Source organism: Ixodes scapularis, unplaced genomic scaffold (assembly GCF_016920785.2).
Source record: "Ixodes scapularis isolate PalLabHiFi unplaced genomic scaffold, ASM1692078v2 PGA_scaffold1__304_contigs__length_218370807, whole genome shotgun sequence".
NCBI classification, from domain to species: Eukaryota; Metazoa; Arthropoda; class Arachnida; order Ixodida; family Ixodidae; genus Ixodes; species Ixodes scapularis.
Window position 1 is genome coordinate 165,161,523 of NW_024609846.1, and position 15,982 is coordinate 165,177,504.

Below are 15,982 nucleotides of genomic sequence, written 5' to 3' on the forward strand. Positions count from 1 at the left end.
TTATTGGTTGGCCACATGAGACCGGCCAGTCCCCGGAAAATGATAAAAAGGTGTCACCAACTTGCCCAGCATATCATTTGAAAAAAGTGAAGTTGCCAAGAACTTTGGCCAATCGTTAGTAAACAAAAAGGGTGGTTGGCCAAACCGCACTTGCCAACAATGGCCCACTGACTATGTGCTGCTTGGGAAGGCTCTGTACATCTCCTACCAGAGGCCGACTGGGGATCAGGCATGAATTCTGCATCAACATTTGGCTGGGGCTCGCATACTATCAGCGCGGACGCGAGTCCAGAATCGCTTCGGTCTATTTCTGCCTCGTATACTGTACTCCAATAGGCGACATACAAATATCAGCTCTGCAGCTTTGCCGTCAGGAGGCGTTGGCCCAGACACGAGGCAGTCCACCTACCGCCGAGATGTCGAGGAGGAACTTGTTCTTCTCGGCGTCCATGTTGATGATGCCGCCCTTGGTCTGCTGCCTGCGGAAGAGGCTGGCCATGTCCCTCTGCAGCTGCTCCAGGGCCGGGCTGAGGCTGAACTCGGGCTGGCGGGCCTGCTCCCTCGGGGGAGGGTGGTCCTGGCCCCCGGAGATCTCCGACAGGGACAGCGGCAGGCGGCACACCGGGCAGCCCACCTGTCGGGGGCAACGAAAGGCACGGACGTGCTATAAACGTCCGCGGGTCACGCCGTCGAGAAACGCCCGAGAATGCAGGCAGAATGGTGTGTGCTGTTCGGAGGGTGCCTGCATCCCACCGGCAGCATGCGTGAAACACTCTGTGTATGTGGGACAAGCGTGCCTATGTGGTATACACCAACCATCTGTAGTATGTGAGCAAGCAAATGAGATACACATTTCTAACGATGAAACGATCAAAAACTAAAAATGTAATTCGGCAAATGCGTTTACGACAGCCATTGCAGCCTGACACAAACAAACTGGGAATCCGTGTTGCAAGGAGTTGCAGCTTTAAGCTGACGATAGAGCTTCTCAGAGTTGATACCATCTTTATGAATTTTGCTTTTCCAACCTGCCAGCGGTCGAAAAAACTACACGTCCCATCACAATCAAGTGTTCGGCCGTGGTTGCTCGTCTGTCACAAGCACTAGCCACCATGCGGCTGTGGTAGCTGGCACTTGTTTTATTGCACTCAAGTAAAATTAAGACAAAATGCAGTACAGATGAAGTAAAAATTATACTAATGTCAATATTTTGAGTCGCATAATTCCATTACTAGTCTCTAGAGGTAAAGAAGGAAGAACTTCATGGTTCTTTTTACACAAGGCTACCGTCCAAAGTTTGCTTTGCTAACAAGGATGCCAATTTATAAAAAAATGTGAAGTGTGTAGGCACCCCAATAGCACAGAACTGCTGAACAAGTTAGCCATAAATTAATCACCCTTAGCCAGCTCCATTGAAAGTTGGGCCCACTAAGTTGACCTCACGAGGAGTGCTCCGTTGCACATACACCAATGTGCTGCATACAAACAAGCCGGTGTTTATCCACATCGAGCTTCCTGCAGCAGTGATAACGCAACTGAACGACGGAACAATGCCCACCCATACTGAAACCGGCATGGGCGAGGATTGGACCTTAACACGCCCGTCCCCTTTTACAGAAATAGCTGTAATAAGGATTTCCCAGCTGCCTTTGTGGTGTTGGGGATGCGCTAGGCAAAAAAACTAGTTCACCCCTCAGTTAAGAGATAGCGGGCGTGTCCATGCACCGGTAATACGCCTGGGTAAAACTACACTTTGCATTTTTTACGAGTATCAAACACAGCAATTGTAAGAATGCGTGAGGCATGTGCCGCTGCAAGCCATTTGCTTCCAAGGGCCGCACGAGGCAGGCACCTTGTCGCTACTTGTGGGGCAAATGCAAAACACATCAAGGGGCTTTACACACCCGGCACCCATTGGCCGAGGGGCCCACGATCGCGTGCTGGCACTCAGCTTCTGGCCTGCCACATGCGCCGACTCAAGGCCAATTAAAAGGGACACAAATAATCGTCGATCATTTCCGGTAGTTATGCAGGCCCGGCCTTGGGATGTTTGTAAAGGAGAAGCCCCACGTCAGTTCTCCTCTCGATTTCAGAGTGAACACACGGCCACAAAAAAGTTAGGACACCTTATGATGCAAGGTTTGCCGTGTTGAAGCACAGCATGAATGTCGGCATTCACGGGGCTATCGCTGTCAGTTCTCAACACACTGTTTACGCAATGCTAGCAAGATAGCTAAATGACAGATCTGAATGATATTATATCTATAACCAGCTTGTTTGGGGCTTTCCATTGATCTAAGATAAGACAATTTACCTCAAGTTTAACGAAAGTAGGGACCTGTAAAAGTTGACCCAAAATCGACTTGGCAGGTCAATTTCACTTTTCGTTAGAAAAATAAAAAAAACATAAATTTGTATTTCGTTCAGAGCGTCTTTAAAGTACCTACTAAATGCTAGAAAAAAGTTTAAAGGGGGCAAAGAAAACAAAGCTCAGGGTGTCAAACATTCCGAGGTGCAACGGCAAGGGAAAACGCTAATTTCTGCCGCAGCGTCTTCTACGCTCCATAACTCGAGAACAAATAATACAGGAAACATGCAGTTTGTGCACAAACTGCATGTTTCTTGTTTCCTGTTTTGGGGGCATTTCTTTTAGAAACGCACCCAAAACATATATTTTTCTCGCAAAAAATAAAAATTATGCTTTTTTAGCCTGCCCGATTTGAGACGAAGTGACCCACATATATCTATAAAAAAAGTGGTAAAGGTTTACAAAGGCTTCCGTTGATATTTAGGCAAAAGTAAGGTGTGCACACACATCACCCGTGAGATGATAAAAATAAAAAATCTAATTTAATGGCAAATTAAGGATGAAAAAAGTTGTATTATAGTTTACAAGAACAATCAAGGCTAGATACAAGAACGTCCTGAAGAAGACAGTATCACTATCGACACGTCGACAGAAGTCAGGCCCCTTTCTTATTTTTATTTTCAATTCCTTATTCTATTTTTCATTTAACAATTTACTTTTGTAAGTTCTTATAATAAACTTCTGACTTTCATTCCATCATTTTTAAGTGTAACCTCGCGTATCTAGCGTTCTTGTGCCTAGCCATGATTGTTCTTGTAAACTAAAACAACTTTTTTGCAGCACTTTACTTTTTTCTTAAGTGGCTTTTCTTTCTTAATTCGCCATTAAATTAGATTTTTAAATTTTTATCATCCCACGGTTGCTGTGTCTGCGCACCTTACTTTTGCCTAATATACATATACTGGTGTTGTGCAAATATTCGAATAGTACTTCTGAATAATATGCTATTTGATATTCACTTTGAGATGAACTGCAATATTCATATTTTTTAAGGTGTTGATCGCGGCTGGTTAGCCCCGTTGAGTGCGCTTCTTACTGAACACCGATGCAATGCGGGGAAGCAACACCCGCGGAGCTCGCTATCGCGGGTGTGGCTTCTCCAGAGTGCACCTGTGCTTGGTAAAAAGCGCACTGGACAGGGCCAATCCGCCACAATCAACACTTCGAAAAGTACACATATCGCAGCCGCATGCTTAGAAGGAAAGCTCATTTCCAAAGCCTGATGGTGCACGCACGCACCTGATGTACTATCGGGGAAAAATGAAATGCGAACAAAGGAGCACGTGGCTCGCGGTACAGGCTGCGCCGCCTGGAAGTGAGCCTAGGGGCGAGGGTGCGTGGCTTACTTCGATGTGTTCACTCCCCTCGATTGGCGCTCCCCAAGCTTTCGCAGTGCGCCTCTCAGTGCACTGAAAGCTGTCACCGCTATCTTCGTCTGCTCGGCGAGTGCGGCGAGCTTCTTTGCACCACACGCGCTGAGCCAGCAAAGATAGCGGTGATAGCTTTCAGCGCACTAAGAGGCACACTACTGAAGCTTGTGAAGCGCAGAGGGAGGGGCGTGAACACGGCAGAGTAGGCCACGCACCCTCGCTCCTAGGCTCACTTCCAGGTGGCGCAGCCTGTACCGCGAGCCACGCGCTCCTCTGTTCGCATTTCATTTTTCCCCGATAGTACTTAGAAAAAGCGGAAACTTTATGAATGTTGATTGACATTGTGGAGTGCCAACAGAGGCAGGCACCCCACAGAATTTCCATCGCGTTGTGGTACAGAGAGCGAGCGAGGGCACCTTGTCTGGCGACTCCGGCTTTTCGTGTGCGGGGCTGAGCTTGGCCTCATGCTCCCTGGCCATCTGCCCCAGGGCGTGGCTCACGTAGCGGCCCAGACAGTGTGAGTGGAAGTAGTGGTAGCACTGGGTCTTAGTGAACACGTCCCCCTCGGCAAAGCCGTACAGGCAGATGGTGCACTGGCAGCACGGCACATTCTCCTCAGTCAGGTGGTCCTTGGCAACCTGCACGCACCGGCCGCCCGTCACACGCTGGCACCACGAGGAAGCTGGGGCGACACGTCCGTCAACGCCCCCGCGTGGAATGCAAACAAAACAGCGCCAAAAAGGTCAACATGCCGAGCCACAGTCTCTTCGAAGGTACGCTGCACCAAGGGGTACCCCGACAGAGCAAGATGCTGTTCACTTCCGTCCAATAAACGGACAGAACAGCCTTCTGTGTGGACGGCCCTTTGCACTGTTACTGTAAACATATCGATGGCTCTTTGCATTTTACTTCTGAAGGGCACTGACCGGTGCCGAATTTTACTGCTAGGTTATCGTAACGTCCCGAATGACTGCTTTCCTCCGAGAAATCGCCCATCCCAGTTTCGTGGTTAAATATTCAGGGCTAAAAATTGCTAAACGTCGTCCGCCGCCGATTGCCATCCTACATTATGCGACGTCCGACGGGAATCGCATCAATTAGGCGACTTCTGGTGTCGGCATCCGGGACAAGCGAACTTGTGGCGGGTTCCTGCATGTTTATCGCACTGTGAAGCGCAATCTGCAGAATCCACGACTTGCGGTTTTGATTCCCGTGATGTACAAGCTCATGGCAAGTTCCGGTGTGTATATTGACATGCAGCAGAACTCGAGCTTGTTGTGTCCACGATTTGCGCGCAATAACGGTTCCCTTTGTTGTGCGAGTTTATCTCGGGTCGCCGCATGTTTATCGTGCTGTCAAATGCGAATCTGCCGCGTCTGCAATTTTCGGTGTCAGTTTCTATGAAACGCGAGTCCATAGCGAGTTCACGAAATGTTTATTGCGTTGCAGAACCTGACTTTGCCGTGTCTGCAATCTGTGGTGTTAGTTTCTGCGATATGTGAATTCGTATCGAGTTCCCGCATGTTTAATTAGAAAAGAACTGCAACAAAATTCTAGCGTCTATTTTATTGCCTCGATCTCAACCACGTTCTGGCCACACCACAGAGACACCAATGTTTTGTTCGAAAAGGCACGAAAACGCTATTTAGAACGAGTAAACCGGTCACCGGATTGCACCTGGTGGATGTTCCCAAAGACACCTCGAATGTCATTACTGTAGTGTGCCATCAACTAGCTAGATGGCGCAAGAAGTCATGGTGTGTGGCGCTGCAACTAGATGGCGCCACTTGTCCGAGAATTGACATCCGCCCCTGCGAGCGGAAGTGTTGATCCCCGCGGATCTGAATGTTTGTATGCTGGTCACGACAATAAGACAGTCTTCACAAAAACTCCGAGCTGGTGTGACGTCTCTTCCTTTCGTCGGGGTTCCCGCCTTGGGCCCCGCACCTCGGCACCCCGCTGCCCACGCGCCGGCAATGTAAGCCTTTCCAGCATCTCTACAGGCCTTTCGGGGCGCTGTCTTTATCCTAGCTTTCCCTGTCTCTTTCCACCCATTCGTAATGGCCCCAAGCGACCACAACATCTTGGCGACGAGCTATGACCACTACAATTACATCCCCCTTCCCATAAAAGCAGCGCCGCTACACGGAAGTACAGTGGCAAGCTGCACGCATGCTTCCTGTCAAACTTGGCTAAACCGTATTTTCCTTTTTTCCAGCACCTATTTAACTCCAGTGGGGAGCGGCCATCTCTACCAATGATATTAGTCTATCAAGAAATGCGTGCCCTAAGTATAATGAACCTATCAAACACTAGACTTGTGGGGATTGTGATCCCTCAACATTCTGTCGCATCAAGGTTTTGGCGCGCCGTGGCGGCCGCGCTGGCGTAGCGAGAGGTGGCGCTTTTTACCACTGTAAGTGGCTTCCTCCTCTCCCCCTTTGGGGCGATTTTCGTTACGAACCCCCCCAGAAAGGAGATCGATGTGTCGCTCCTTGATTAGCCACTTCGCCCCCGCCGTTATCTTAAAACCAGCGAACAGCAGTATCTCGCTCTCTCTTCTTCCTGGGATTCGGCGGCAGCGACAACAGGGAACCGTTCGGCGCACCGGTGAGCGTTTACCCCGTCCTTTGTACCTTTGTGAACGACCGTTCAGCCGTGGGCGATCTCCACACCGACGACGTTCACCAGCTTATAGCCGCTGTTTTCTTCTTTTTGTTTCATTGTAAATAAACAGAGTTTATCACCGTCACCAATGTGACTGGTGTCTGTTTGCACTCAACGAGCAGCATGCCACGCGAGTACGAACCCGCTTTGCGGTAGAGCGTCTCGCTGCGAACGTGGTACTCCTAAAGGCAGTGGCCCTAAGGAGAAACACAGACTCTTGAGTTTTGTAGGTTCAAAAACAACATCCACAAATATTATGAAAGACTTGTGCTTACAAGGTGACACTGTTTTTTAGCAGCATTGGAACCAGAGAACCACATACAGGCACTACCATGACTGCTGTACGTGTTCAAATATATACCCCTTTTAAATTAGAAATCAACCTACAATCAAGACAAGAAGATGTACCTCGAATTATCCTGAGCATAATTTGCACGCCTACCAGTAGAGCCCAGCATATCCACGGGTCTACGCAGTAAACGGGTGGATGCGGATAAAAATTAGACAGATTTTGGCGGATTGCGGATCGGATGCGGATGTCAGGGGCTGCGGATGCGGATATCCACGGATCCGGATCTAAATTTTTGCCCAGTGGCATTCAGTTCGTCGACTGACGTTTCATCCACACATTGTTTCGTAAACATGCGACTTTTGATGGAAAGCCTTCTCGTGTTCGTCTCATCAAAAAACCTGAGACGCTTCGTCGCACACAACCTGCTATTTTCGTAACAAACTTTGCGTCTCGCCTGGATTACTGGGGGGAGGGGGTATGGTTTGGTTAAGCTCGCCTTAGTGAATCGCGTGCTAGCTTTTAGCGGCTTAGTGAAGAAATGCGCTGTCCACAAAACGTCGCAGGGGCATGTGCCCACAAAACGTACAGCGTCGACGAACCGTGTGTTTATGAAATGTATGTCCATGAAAAGTTGTCCACGAAACGTATTTCCACAAAACGCGTTTCGAAGAAACAATGGGGATCCTAAGAAAGACCTGATTCTCACTGAAGATTGCTTCAGTTGGTGCGTTTCCTCTCGTCAAAAATGCTATCTATAGAAAAAGTAAACATTGCAGGGCATCCATCGTCCCGAGAAAGCTAGTACATTGGCAGGAAAAGAGCAAAAACTTTCTCCGGGCAAAGAAAACCTCAAACGTACAGGTCACAAGAAAGTACAAGAAACGTTCTTGTCTTTCCCACGGTGGGTGTAGGTTCGATTCCAGTCAGCGGACTGTCCTTTTATTTATTCTTTCAATTTGGCCTTCTCGTAAATTCAAGAACATTCTCGTCTGACCTAGTTCCGAATATTCTATGGACCGAAAGTTCTACGCCGAATGATCCAGAAACCCACGAGGGTACATAAGGGACTCCGCAAGGCGAGCGGGGTCAGTTTCGCCCCAGCGTTCGACTCTGCTGTTACGCCGACTTAGACGCGCGCGACGCTCTGTTATAATCTTTTGTACCCTTTTATTTTTGGCACAAGTTCGCCACCATTAAACGTTTATTTCTTCCTGTTTATTTATTGTTTTTTTGGTCACCACCTGTGACAATATAAATACGGTGAAGCTGATGATAATAAAATTACACCCCATTTGAATGGTGACCCGAAAATTTCTTTGTACAGAGATAAGCAAACAACTTAAAAAGTGCTCTTTGTATTTTAATTTTTTTTCATTCTCACTTGATGCAGTGATGTGATTGGCCTAACCCATTTTGGAGCACCTTTCGGAGCAACTAAAACAGTGTTTTGGAGCAGCAAAAATGGCTTTTGGAGCAGCCAAGACAGTGCTTCCTAGTAGCAAAAGTGGCTTTTGGAGCAGATATTCTTTGAAACATAAAAATATTTGTTTTAATTGCTGTACAAAGAAAGGGAACTTTGTGTTCTGTTGTGGTCTGATTTGACGTGCTGTGACGGAACTCGCTGCTTGTGTTTTTACTGCTGTGACATCCCACAAGTGTAGTGTGCTGTAAGGGCTGCCGAGCAATTCCGAAAAACCGCTTGCCACCGTTTTACTGGTTCCCGAAGTACCAGATTTTCGTCAAAAGTAAACAAACGTAAAAAACAATCGACTGCAAGCGTCCTGGCTGATGCCTCTGTCGTGCAATCATGTTCGCATGCACGTGAGGGCAACTTCGGCAAGCTTGCAGTTGCGCGTGCTTCGTCGCGCGAGCGGAGACAACGACGGTTCGATTGAAACCGAAACAATGCCACTCCACTCCGTCACCAACTGATTCCCAAAATTCTGTGCAAAATATAACTGTCGAGCATACTACAAAAGACAGTCCAGCGGCACGTGCTTGCCAGGCCAGCAAACAAGGTACTATCGGGGAAAAATGAAATGCGAACAGAGGAGCGCGTGGCTCGCGGTACGTGGTGCGCCGCCTGGAACTGAGCCTAGGGGCGAGGGTGCGTGGCCTACTTCGATGTGTTCACGCCCCTCGATTGGCGTTCCCCCAGCTTCGGCAGTGCGCCTCTCAGTGCGCTGAAAGCTGTCACCGCTATCTTTGCCTGCTCGGCGAGTGCGGCGAGCTTCTTTGCACCGCACACGCTGAGCCAGCAAAGATAGCGGTGATAGCTTTCAGCGCACTAAGAGGCGCACTGCTGAAGCTTGGGGAGCGCAGAGGGAGGGGCGTGAACACGTCGGAGTAGGCCACGCACCCTCGCTCCTAGGCTCACTTCCAGGCGGCGCAGCCTGTACCGCGAGCCACGCGTTCCTCTGTTCGCATTTCCTTTTTCCCCGATAGTACAAGCTAAACGCACACACACACGAAAAAAAGAAAAAAGAAACCTGAGCGCATCGATGTAACACATCGCGAGCCAGGGTCAAAAGTTCTTGGAGCGCTTTGTGCAATGACTGAACTCGAAACAAACAAGCGCGCTGTGCGAGTTCAGCGTGCAGACCATTGCCTTCTTTACTTTAGCTCAGTTCTCTTCACCAACTTTCTTTCGCGGAAGATATTTCACGTACCGGGCTTTCGAAAGAAAGCCCACCGAGAGAAACCTATGTAATCAATACTTCGACACATCAGTCTTTGAGTTAAAGATAGGTTTTTGTAGTAACGCATTATTTAAACAAGAACAGGAATGTTGATGAACTTGTGGCGGTACTTAGTTTCATCTTAGAAAGCGCCATATCTGCAGCGACGTAGAAACGGCAACACCCGACGTCGCGCGACCACGGTGACTGGAAGACAGGGACCAAATATAGTTTCCCCACGGCCGCTGCTTTCAGGAGCGAGTGCTTCAGCTCACAAAGTAACTCCCGCCACGCAAAAACATGGTTTCGTTTCACAGCATGACCGCAAGAATGGTACCCGACACGCTAGCGTCGGAGCGTCCGCACACACCCCACACAGCCGCGTCTATCGTTGAAAATATATAAAAGCATAATAAAAAGAAAGACGCGAGAGGAGAATCACGAGACGACGAAAGCGCCAAACGCGAGACGGCGGGAAAACCATTTAAGACCGGGTGGACAACTGATGCAGGACACTTTGTGTCGGGCGGCCGCTTGTGCACATAACACACGCATGCTCAATTACAGTACTCAGTTTAGTTTCGGCTTTGAAAGGCGACCGAAATTATTTGTTTGGCGCAGGCTTGGCGCAGATTACCCATATTTTGGCAAATTGTAGCAGGATGTAGCATGGTTAGACCCTTGGCGCAGTTTGGCGCAATTGGCGCAGCAATCACATCACTGTTGATGTTTTGATATACGATGAATGCCTGGATGGTGAGTCGGATCTGGTTCCACATTTTGCGGATGCGGTTCGGATACGGATACAAAGTATGCGGATGCGGATCGGATACAATGTAAAAAGTTGCGGATGCGGTTCGGATGCGGATACAAAGTCTGCGGATGCGGATAAGTAAACTGTTATCTGTGCAGGGCTCTACCTATCATGCTGACCCTGGGGCTCCCCCGGGTCGGCTGCTGCTCCTAGCACTCCAGTGCAAAATGGTGAAGCTCGACACACGCATGCTGGTGAGAGGCAATACAGGTTGACGCAAGCAGCACAAGTGCCACGGTGCTCTGTAGCCATGGCTTTGAAGGCATGTGGCAGACATTATAATCAAGCGATCTTATCAGTAGTACAAGACCCTGGTTCTGTCTTATCACAGTAACCGCAATCATACTATTCTGCAAAGTTTTCTCGGGACCTTTAGTTCAGTGATATGTCTTTCTGGACAACAGAACTCCGGTTTGAACTTAATAAAAAAAACCTAAACTAGGACTAATACAATGCGACATGATCCTTGCACTAGCTCTTCATTTAAAACGATTCCAAGGGTGGACAACACAGTCCAGCCACAACTTTGTGGCAGATTACAAAAGGATGTGTCCTTGTCACGCATGGGTTAAGACCTGAGACAAGCTGGGTCTTTGGGCCCTTTAAAAGGACACTAAACTCTGAAAACATTGTTTCCAAGTGCCTGAACAAAACACATGTCTCAAAACATATTTTGCAACGCCAAAACAACTTTTAGCGAAATATTCTCGTCGCAAAACTCATCTTGAGTTGGGAACACCTCCGAAACGTACTTCCACTTCGGGACAATGACCCTGAAATAAAAGCACCTTTCGGAATTGCACAAACGAGCCTTGCGAAGCAAATATGGCACCAGATTTTATCTGTCTTGGGGAAAGTGATTAGTCTCTGACATACCATCCTGTCCAAGCGCTTGGGAAAAAAAAAGCCGCATTTTGCAAGGGTGTTTCACCTCAATGAGCTGGTAGAGCATGGGGCCGCCCGCATTCTCCCGAGCAGTCTCCTGGACGTCGCGGCGGATGCGCTCTATCTTCTCGTCTGACAGGCCCCGTGGGTTCCGGATGGCCACCTCCGGCAGGGCATTGGGGTACTGCGAGGGGCACGAGCGGCATTGAACGCATGGCACGGGTGCAGCATCCATTAAGACCGAGAGTCCAAGTTCTTGGCACTCGTATAATGGACCTTTTTCCAGTAAGCTTCTGCGCATGCATACACTCCCGCTGTCGCCATTTTCGCAGGACACCGGGACGCGGTGCCCTGCGAAAATGGCGATAGCAACATTGCCAGCATCCATCTTCGAGCAGATTTAGTCTATTTTGACGCATTGTTTTTTTAGTATAGGTAGTATGGGATATAAAAACACGGAAAACCGATACAACGGCACGATGCCAATGTGTTTTGACGAGCGGAGGCATGTCGCGCTGTTCTTCTATTGTAGTTCGCAGACAACTCCCCAAACAGCGCTCGTTACTCGAAAAAGGTCCATTACCGACATACTATCGGCGGAGCTCCAGGCAGATTAGAAACTGCAGTCGGGTCTTCTGGGTGCGTGGGTCAACAAAAGCTCGCTCGTGACGTGCAAATTTTGAGCTAGCTTCTCCATTAAAGTAGACAGTTAATCCATATAAAATATTGTTGATTGTAGAAAGAAGGTTGAGATTTAACCCGCCAAATGTGCATCCATAGCCTGGTGCTTCATCTCGAAACCACCGAGGTGACTACCAGTACTTTGCCAAGTTCCTTCTCTGCATACTGGTCACCGTTGCTGCTATCTTTTGCATTAGAACTTTGTGGCACCTTTTGGGAGGGGAACCCTACAGCTGTCGGTCAAATGAAGAGGCCATAGTGACTATGACACAGATCTCCTCAAGGTTGGGACGAGTACCTACCGCGTCCGTGACACCAAGAACTGACGTTATTGCATAACCGAGTGCGCACTTCGTCCGTTTTACTGAGCCTTTCGAATCACTTGCAGCAAGGTCTACGGTCCATGGAGGTGTTTGTGAAAGTTACTGGGAAAGGCCATGATGTCATGAAAGCATGCGAGGCAGGTTTGCCACTTCTGATCAGCTAACACACTCAGATTACGCTGGAATGTTGCCAGTACTGCCCAAAGCCCAAATGGCATTGCCCCGAACTATAGCAGTTTGTCCGTCATGGTGAACACAATCTTTTCAAACTTCCTTCAACTCAACAAGTAATACTATCTGTAATATAACTGGTGCAAGGTGTCATCAATGTAAGCGGACATTTAACAAAACTAAACCTGAGACACAGAAAGATAGCATTACTGAACACCATTCCAGACCAAAAAAAAGTTGCACCATTTTATCCACTGAACGAAGAGACTCTGCCAAACTATGTCTCTAGAAGTACCAAAGTAGGTTGCCTAAAGTCTGGTTGTCGTTTCTTCGAGAATGGGACTTGGTTTACCTACAATGGGTAAACACGATTATCCCCTCTAGAAGCACTTTCTGAAGAGCACAGCAAAAGAGGACGACAGAAAACGGCAAACAGTCAGCCCTAGAAGGCCAAGCGCCACTTTTTCTCGAAATTTCCTCCTCGCGACATTTCATTCTCCCCTCTTGAGAGTGGCAAACATCAGAGGGCATAATCCTATTCCCCATTGTATGCAAACCCTGCATGTAAAGCCAGCATAAAATGGGCCCCTCTTTTTCCTTTTCGGTACAAGAGGAAAATGACTTGGCAAACTGACTGTCAACACCCGCTCAAAAAATATAAAATTAAGAAATAAATGTTGTTTTGTTATTTATTAGAGACTCACGATAGTGGCCAAATTTTTCAGTGGGGCTGCTATTGCCTGGGATACCTGGGGACCTATGCTACACGGCAGAACCGAGCAGAACCAAGAGACAGAGACAATGTTATCTGCCGTGATTGGTCAGTGTTGCACCGCTGGCCAATCACGACAGACTACATTGTTTCGGTCACGCTTTGTCCCGCCATGCAGTGTAGGGCACCTGTGCTCCCTGTTGCAACCCTAACATCACAGCAGGGTTCTCCCCACAGTGGGCGGCAGTGGTAAGAGTAATCTAAAACGGCTCTTTCGTACCTCTGGCAGAAGGCTCAGGACGAGCTCCAGGCGAACATACTGCTCTTCGGCGTTGTCCGCTGTTGCCGGATGCAAGGACACTCGAAGGGACGTTGGCCGATCGCTGGAGGCAATTTCACAGAGAGAAATTCACACCATGTCAACGCTGATCATTCCCGCACAAATAAAAGCGACCGCCGAGACAGGTCTGCACTAGACTCACCGGTCATTGTAGGTGACCTGCAGTTCGTGAATATAAATAGCCTTCAAAGCCTCGATTTCAACCTCGAGGGAGCTGGAAACAAGCGGGAAAGTAATCAGTATGAATGTGCCTTGCCTCAAGTTCTCTTACTTTCTCACTTAAAGGGGTACGAAAGAGAAATTCTAGCGCCTATTTCTATGTGTAGAAGTGGTCTCTTTTTATGACATTTTATGACAGAAGCTTGCAAAAACCATTCTTTCGTCTGTGAATGCGAGAAAAGCAATCTTATAACATATAAAACAAATAATTTCCCGATACCACCTAATAGTTGGGGCGCCAAGCTTCGTTGGAATGTCTGACGTCACGGGCCCATCAATAGCAGCGCCATGGCACGGCGTGTCCGATGGAGGCACCCGGGAACAAGCGGCGCTTGGCACACCTCTCAGTTCTAGTCCACCATACCTTGGGTATTGCCACTTGGTGGGATTGTAACGCGTTGACAATAAAGCGGGCGCCACCTAGTGGCGACGATCGTAATTACGGTACCCTTGGCCATTTATGGGCCCGTGACGTTGCGAGCGGGACATCAGGCGCAAATATACCGAGACGCATCGCACCGTCTCGATGGTTGATTTTGAAGCGCTCGCCAGAGTCCGTCGGTTGGAACAAAAACATAGCCGTCCGCTGAAAATACAAGCGTGTGATTATCATTTACGGATATCTTGGATGATATTTCACCTGTTTTGAAGTATTTCAAGTTTTGATTTTGTACACCTTTAAGGTGCCCAAGGTGCATTCAAATGTTTCAGCAATAGCAGTTATGACAAACACAGCAAGGTTCATGTATTATTGGATTTGAAAGAATTGCAAACAGCGGTGCGCGAGATCTTCGATGCATGCTGCACAAACTAGAGGCAACTCAGAACTGATAAAGCTGCGGAGTGGGAAAAGGGGATACGAGGGTAGGCACCCTCGTAGCCCCCTTTCCATCCTGTAGAGTTTATCAGTTCCTAATTGTGTCTAGGTAGCGCAGCAGGTATCGTAGGCTACACACTTCCCTGTTCACATCTCATTCATACTCAATAGTACAGCATGTCCCCCCCAAAATTGTAAAAGTTTTTTTTTTTACTGCAAAAATAAATTATGTATCAATGAACGCTCACTCCCCACCCAAATAATGTGCGTTCGGCGATGCGTAGTTTATTTTTGCGGTGACAAACACCCCGTAAATCATTTTTCGGGACACCCTGCACTTGGTATTTAAAGGGCCTTCTACCCAAAGGCCCCTAAATACACTAGGGAAAGCAGGAATATAGAATATTCACCGGTTCCCTTCTTTTTCAACGGTTTACGTATACTGCCCCCTTTTAATGAGCCTTGGTCAGCCAGCATTTCGATACAAGGTAAACGAAACTTGAGGAAAAGTTTGAGTAGCGTTGCGCACTGCGAAGGGCGAGCGCACCGAAGCGAAAGTGAAGCACTTCTCGCCTCTGCCAGCTGCTACTTGCAAATGAGCCGTCGGGCCTGAGAGAGCGATTCACGGGCATTTCTTGTTTCCCTTCTAATTTGCGCGAGGAGTCGCACCCGTGAAGCGAGTACCGCCGTGCCGACGGAAGCGACTTTCCCTAGCCGGATCTCTCTGGCTCGCTCCGAAGAGGAGGAAACGCTCACCTGTCTTCTTCGCTGCTCATCTTTGTTCGAGGATGTCGGGCGACTAGGGGAGACTGGGACCACTGCCGCAGTTATCACAGGGGCGAGCTTCCGAAACACTGAGCCCTTGACCCAGGCTTGCGCCACCACGGTGAGAACCGCTGCTGCTGCAAAACTCTGACGCTCGTCGAGCGCTTCGTGGCGTCTGAAGGATTGAAGAAACTTTGTACCACTTCCAGAGCGGAAAGTCCGGGGGAGACTGAATCCACGAACAAAATTTGAGCGGGTGAGATCACTTCCAGCAAAGATTAAACGGTCATCATCCGCATCTTCAGGTATCAAAGGCCCAAGGACGTTTACCGTTTTGCCTCAACGTAGAGGAGAGCTGGGAGAGCCAGAGCCGTATATGTAGAGAGTTTGGTCAATGGGAGGCGCGGGCAGAGCCAGGGCGTGCGTCTGACTCGGAAAGAGGGCTTGGCATGCTCTCTTGACCAACCAGAAGCCGAAAAGAATCCCCTAGCGGTGGTAGCGGCAAACAGTTCTGATCAAAAGTCTATGTTCGTATATGGTTCTAAGAAGCGCGTAAGAGTGAAGTGTGGTAACTCTTTGTGGTTGAATATAGGATGCACTTGTTGTTTTCACCATGATCATGCAGAAAGATGTAAGAAACGAATGCGCCGCTCAACTCTGTTTTGCGCGAACAGAGTGTGACCGCTCGGACGGCAGGTTCTGGGCCCTCGGCGCACGGATTATGTCGATCGTTCCGCTCGTCGCACTCTTCCACCATCATTTTGGATGAGCGTGATTGAAACATCAAGTGTACCATATTTTCAGCCATCGAGAGTTACTTCAATGCAGTTATCAGGTTTGTTTCTCGCGACCACCGCCAGGGTATTATTTCCGGCTTCTG

At 48.6% G+C, this 15,982-nt stretch overlaps 1 protein-coding gene across 1 annotated transcript in view; it reads right to left on the bottom strand.

Moving 5' to 3' along the window:
• Window positions 1–15,557, bottom strand: part of LOC8040281 (E3 ubiquitin-protein ligase RNF25) — a 30,163-nt gene extending 14,606 nt beyond the window's left edge. The window contains exons 1-6 of the mRNA XM_029980545.3: window positions 15,094–15,557; window positions 13,444–13,515; window positions 13,242–13,344; window positions 11,121–11,258; window positions 4,155–4,376; window positions 410–634 (exon numbers count right to left, since the gene is read on the bottom strand). Of these exons, the coding sequence (XP_029836405.2) occupies window positions 410–634; window positions 4,155–4,376; window positions 11,121–11,258; window positions 13,242–13,344; window positions 13,444–13,515; window positions 15,094–15,113 (780 nt within the window). The 5' untranslated portion in view covers window positions 15,114–15,557. The remainder of the gene's footprint in view (window positions 1–409; window positions 635–4,154; window positions 4,377–11,120; window positions 11,259–13,241; window positions 13,345–13,443; window positions 13,516–15,093) is intronic.
• Between the last annotated feature and the right edge of the window lie 425 nt (window positions 15,558–15,982).